This window comes from Eurypyga helias, unplaced genomic scaffold, assembly GCF_000690775.1.
Source record: "Eurypyga helias isolate BGI_N326 unplaced genomic scaffold, ASM69077v1 Scaffold51443, whole genome shotgun sequence".
Lineage (NCBI taxonomy): Eukaryota > Metazoa > Chordata > Aves > Eurypygiformes > Eurypygidae > Eurypyga > Eurypyga helias.
Window position 1 is genome coordinate 366 of NW_010240288.1, and position 5,915 is coordinate 6,280.

The following is a 5,915-nucleotide window of genomic DNA, read 5'->3' on the forward strand; positions in this document are numbered from 1 at the left end:
CAAGGGGGTTTGAAGTGTGTCAACCCAGCTGTTGGAGCTTCCGGCGCAACTGAGATCCGACTGGGATAACTGTTCGTAAAACCCTTCAGGCTTTCTGCCTGCGTTTCTGGATTCCTGGTGGGAGACCTCACGGACCACAAGTGGGAAGGTTTACTGAATGAATAACATACCGTAGGATCACAGCCTGCGTTGTTTCTGCCCTCCCTGCTCTGCCTGTTTCCGGTGTGTCTGTTCTTTGGTGGCCACTTTAAGCACATCTTGGCTTCCTTTTGCCCCATTCTGGCACCTTTCAGGCCGCTTGTGAAACACTTCACGGGGAATCAAGTGAACGTCAACGTGCACTGCTCAAAAAATGTCTTGCTGTCCTTCCTCTAAATCCTGCTTTCATGCCAACCCCTAATAACTGCAAGTTCTGTAAAACAGGGAACATCCCTAAGGATGTGGAAAGGCTGGTACATAATGGTTTCTGCAGCTGATTGCAATTAAAAATAGACATACTTGCATATGTATTAAAAATACACGTACTGTCCCATGCTGTCCGATAGTAGATCTGTAATTTTCCAAACTGTTTGAAGAAGTTGGATTTAGTGGGCTTGTAACTACTCTGCTTTTTTTTTTTTTTTCCAACTTTGTCTTGCTCTTCTTTCCGTCAACAGACGACAAAGTTTGCAAGTGCTTTAGACATACCTGTGAAGTTTATAGAAAAGAATGTGAAGCTGCGGGGAAAATTACATCACGTAACTGAGAAAGGCCTGGAAGTTGAACACATTCCCATTAGCATCCCTTTCCTTGCATCCATACAGAGAAAATGTAAGTTAAAGCGTGTGAAGGAGAGTAGGAATGAAGTGTTGTTATTGGTGTGTGGACACAGAGAAGAGCAAGCTGGGGAGGAAGGGTTAAGGTACGGTTTTGGCTCTGCCTTTTCGTCTTCCCGTACTGTACCGGTGGGAAATTGGGGAATGGGAGACTGAGAGAGCTCGTCGATACAGTATTTGTGTTAATTAGCATTGTTGCAGTGATATTTTTCTGGCAGTGAAAGCTAGCGCACGGGCAGTCCGTTTGCTCGTGTAGCTCCTCTCATTCCTGGCAAAACCACTCCGTAGGGATTACTCTTCCATTGGCGATCTGGCAGTACAAACCCTGGCTAGGGATGGGGCTGGGAGTCACGGGCTGGCTTTGCCAGCTCCTGTGGGCGCTGGTGCTTCTTGCTGACTGCTTCTGCCCTTGCAGAGGAAATAACAGCGCCTGGTAACAACAGCAGTTCCGAGCAGTGTGCGTGCGGAATACAACTACCTTAAACCACTCGCACGGTCTTGATCAATGTTTTTACTAAAAGAGATGTGAGACCAAATTTTCACTCGTGCATAAGCAGTGCTTTGGGGAACCAAAATGGATTCTTTTGAAGTGCATGGGAGTCAATTTGTTTCCACCAGCTGAGGGTATGTGCAAAGCACGAAACTCCCTTCGCAGCATCCAGTAACGAAGTTGTGTCTCTCTGTAACCAGGGCAGTCAAAAGGCCTGCTGCTGGTACGGCTGGCTGGAGTGGAGTTGGCTCCGAGCGGCATGGCCTGGTTACAGCAGGAGTTAAAACCCAAACAAACGCTCTGGTTCCAGCTTCTCGGGAGGGAGGACTTGGCACTCGAGTGCCTTGTTTTGGTAAATAAGGTAAAAACAAGGACAAAAATTGGCTTTTATCTGCACTTTTGAGTTTGGCTGTGGCTGTGTGATTCCGTTACCTCAGTACGCTTAAGGATTGTTATTGTTTAGAGTTTATCCATTTCGATGTGAATTTTAAATATTGTAGTTGTAAATCTGATTTCAAGGCCAGTATTTTTGCAGACTGATTTGTGGCACAAGTGTGTTTCTCTGTCAGATACTGTTAGGCTGTATCATGTAGCTCTGATTAGCTGATGTTTGGTCCCTCAAATGTCCTCTCAACTAATGTCGTCTTAGTTATTAGGTTTTAATTAAGTTAGCTGGATTCCTTTTAACTCTTTCTGCTAGAGCATCTAAGTAAAGCTCGTATCTCTGAGGGAGTTCACCCGAAACAATAAATAAAACCATTGTAAAGGTGACGTGAATATCCTGTTTATTGTGCCTTTTTATAGGGTCGATTTCTCAGCGTGTGCTTAAACGAAGAGATCTTGAGGCAGGGGCTTGGCAGAACAGCACGCATTGAAGGGCTGCGTCACGATTCCCGCCTGTACTGGAAACTTCACAGAAGGCTGCTTCGAGCAGAGTTAAAAGCCTCAAGGAAAAACAAGGGAATATGGAAAGAAGAAAGCTACTCTGAGAGAATTCGAGATCGTGTAAGCAACAATCAACTTGTACAGACACTGAAACAATTTGTGAGCTGGTTAAGAAGCTCTAGGTGAAAAGGGAGACTTGCTCGGAGGAATGCCCGGTACCTATGTCATGAGCTTTATGTAAAACATGTTGATGATAAACAAATACCATCATTTCGAGGGTCCGTGTCTTGAAGTGGAAACCCGTAGCTACTGAATGCCGCATTGTAACCCGGCTTTTCGGAGGAGCAGGGTTCGCTCACAGTGTACGGCCTGAAACGCTGCTCTGTTACGTGTCACACTGCGGCGCCCACATGGGTTAGAAAACTCCGTTTCAGACCTTTACAAAGCTTGTGGTGTGTTTCCACACGAGCATTTTGTTTGGATTCGGTTCTTACACTACTTTTATGTATAATCTGTGTTTCAGAAATTGTTCAGCTTGAATAATGGGTTGCATTGTTACCCGTATAAAAGGTAATTTGTTACGGCTGATTTGAAAAAGCTGATGAGGTCGTAACAACAAAAGTTTCTTGGGGGGGGAGGGGAGGGAATCACTTGGTATAACTCAGTAATCCAAATTTTTAGAAGACACCATTCATTTGAAGGAAAAATGATGCTATTTTTTGATGGTTCCATAAATACCTAAAATAAAATGTAAATAAAACTTTAACATGGAGTTTGAAAGGAGGACCATGCTGTGCTAAGAACTTAAATTGCTTTATATACTTAACATATTTCAAAAATGAGTGTATTATATTTATTTTGTAAATATTCTCAGAGTAAAGATTGAATTTCTTACGTTTGTTGAAACATGATGTATATACCAAGCATTTTACATTTATTTAACATCCCACAGTCCCAATATTTATTTGAAGTGTTTCACAGATTTTCTTTCTTTCTCTGTGATCCCTTGCCAATGAAATACGAGGGCAAAGAGTGTGGTACAAAAAAAAAAAGCTTGATAGCTGAGCATTGCGTGTCTGATAATTAGTTTCTGTGTCATCATTTTCTCTGCTCACTTCAGGGCAAAATTGTGACTCCTGAGGTCCTAAAAAAGAGCAGCTTTTCCTCAAGTGAGACTAGCTGTTGATGCTTCTTCGTTACTTCTGTTCCTGGCTGAGGCTGGTTTTTGCAAAGCACAGAGGGCAGCTAGCCATGAGGTACCTGCAGCGTGGGGGGGTGGGGAAGCAGTTCTGTGGCAGAGGCAGAGCTCAGCAGAGCTTGGCGGAGCTGGAAACCAGGTATCCGCCTGCTTTAGAAAAGAAAAATAAGTGAGGCATGTGGTTTTATGCCGTGAAGGGCCAAGCACTGCTGTGGGACTTGGACAGAAAAGTCACACAGACGGTCAGGGATTCGGGATTGGCCATAGCATCCTTTGAAGAGAAACTCAAAGTTGACTTTTAACCCCAAACCACAAATTCAGTCTCGGGAATAATCTGCTACGCATGAGTGATGATAGCTGTTCCTGTGCCTACAGCGAGTTAGCAGAAAGCTTTTCCAAACTGGGCATAATTGTACAGTTAGAATGTTATTTCTGCAATAAATATAATTCAACCTGGACTTTACACTTGTGTTTTGTACATGAGTCGAAGGAGGATTTATCGCAAAAATCCACAGTACAGCTGAGAGAGAAATCTCAGAAAACCACACGCGCCATTTCTAGCAAGCAGAGTTGAGGCGTGGGCGAATATGGAACGTGTTTGTTCCCTCGCAGTCTTGCCTCAGCCCTTTTTACCTTTGCTGAAGTTCAGAAAAGCCCTAGAGATTTTTCTAAATGACAGCAAATTGTTGTAGCCTTTCCACTGGGTTGTTGTTCGTGAGGGATTTTTCAAAGGTGGCAAAACAGCTGCTTTACCAATTACTCAGCCTCCTCTTAGTTTGAACCAAATTTGTGAAGTTTCCTTCCCTGTGTTTGTGGCCGTGAGGTAGTCTGAGAAAGAATTTCAGAAGGAACTATGGGGAGTGATATCCAAAATATTTAAATTCAGGCCTCTGATCTCTTTCCATGTATGTGTACATGACTAGAAATTTGGGTGATGTGTTCCTGGCCAGAATACAAACCCAGGGGAGCAGCTTCGCATAAGGGATCCGTGCTGGGATGGACAACACTAGTCACAGATATTTCAGATTGCAGTGACAAATGATTTCATGAGAGTCAACTCCTGCAATGGTTTGGTAATACTGTTTTCCTTATCGTCCAGGGCTTATCTGTTTAAAAAAAAACCAACACCACACCCTCCCCCCTCAAAAAGGCACTCTTGGGTTCAAAGCTGTGCTTTCCCTCTGCAAGGCTTGAGAGGTTGCAGATCTTGTCTCCGTGGGAGGCCTGTCTATTGAAAAAGCGCTAACAGGAGTAGAAACAAATAGCTCTGCAGAATGGGCTGCAGAACTGACTGGGAGGTCAGGGGGAGAAAAAGCACTTTTCCCTGTTAAAGAAAAACACCCCATGCTGCCTCTGAGGAGCACCATCCCATTCCTTCAGTCTCCGCACTGATGCATGCTAGAGGATTTCCAGGCAGAGGGTGCAGCTCTTGTGTGGTTAGGAATACGGACAAGAGTTAAAGTGTTCAGCTCTTCTGCCTTTGCCCCCCCAACTCTGAACATGCTGTGAGCAAGACAACATCTTAAAAAAAGATCATTGGGCATGGAAGGAGAGGCCTCCAAATGGCCAAGAAAAATATCTTCAGCGTCGCACAGGCTTTTTATTGCTGGTGCGGCATGCAAGGCAAATGGTTGTCACAAACATTACCAGCTTTCCACAGAGCCCACTGGAAAGCGGTGTGCACGGTGCTGTCGGCATACTTTCCTGCAGATTAACAGTACTTGCCCCTGAGCACGGAGCGAGGCCACAGTGATGGGCGTCTGGGCAGCATCCCCCTGACAGCTGGGGCAGGAGACAGCAGAGTCAGGTCTCTTGGGTTCATTGCAACATCCCCACTCAGAGCTCACACCTGCCCGTTCCCTATAAAATGCTCCTCAGCCACCCACGTGTATAAAAAGTTGTGATTTCAACAGCAGTTTTAGACCAAACTTTCTGAGGCAGAGCGGCTCATTCCCTCATGCCAGGACTTTTGATGGCTTGTCATAGAATCATGGAATCAGAGAGTGGTTTGGGTTGGAAGGGACCTTAAAATCCACCCAGTCCCACCCCCTGCCATGGGCAGGGACACCTTCCACCAGCCCAGGTTGCTCCAGGCCTCATCCAGCCTGGCCTTGGACACTCCCGGGGATGGGGCATCCACAGCTTCTCTGGGCAACCTGTGCCAGCGCCTCCCCACCCTCTCCAGGAAGAATTCCTTCCCAATGTCCCATCTCAATCTCCCTCTTTCCGTTTAAACCCATCCCCCCTTGTCCTGTCACTCCCTGCCCTTGGAAGAAGTCCCCCCCCAGCTTTCTTGTAGCCCCCCCAGGCACTGGAAGGGGCTCTGAGGTCTCCCTGACCCTGCCCTTCTCCAGGCTGACCCCCCCAACTCCCCCAGCCTGTCCCCATGGCAGAGGGGCTCCAGCCCTCAGAGCATCTCCGTGGCCTCCTCTGGACTGGCTCCAACCAGTCGATATCCTTCTGATGTTGAGGGCCTCAGAACCGTATGGGGGGAGTCCCATGAGAGCAGAGGGGGTGAATGCCCTCC

General features: G+C 46.3%; 1 protein-coding gene across 1 annotated transcript; it reads left to right on the forward strand.

Moving 5' to 3' along the window:
• Positions 1-656: 656 nt before the first annotated feature.
• Positions 657-2,310, forward strand: LOC104507179 (chromosome unknown open reading frame, human C3orf33; the record flags this gene model as incomplete). Its single annotated transcript, XM_010148381.1, has 3 exons — positions 657-810; positions 1,506-1,666; positions 2,110-2,310. Coding segments are annotated over 3 exons (516 nt in total), but the record flags the coding sequence as incomplete, so codon positions are not given.
• Positions 2,311-5,915: the final 3,605 nt, after the last annotated feature.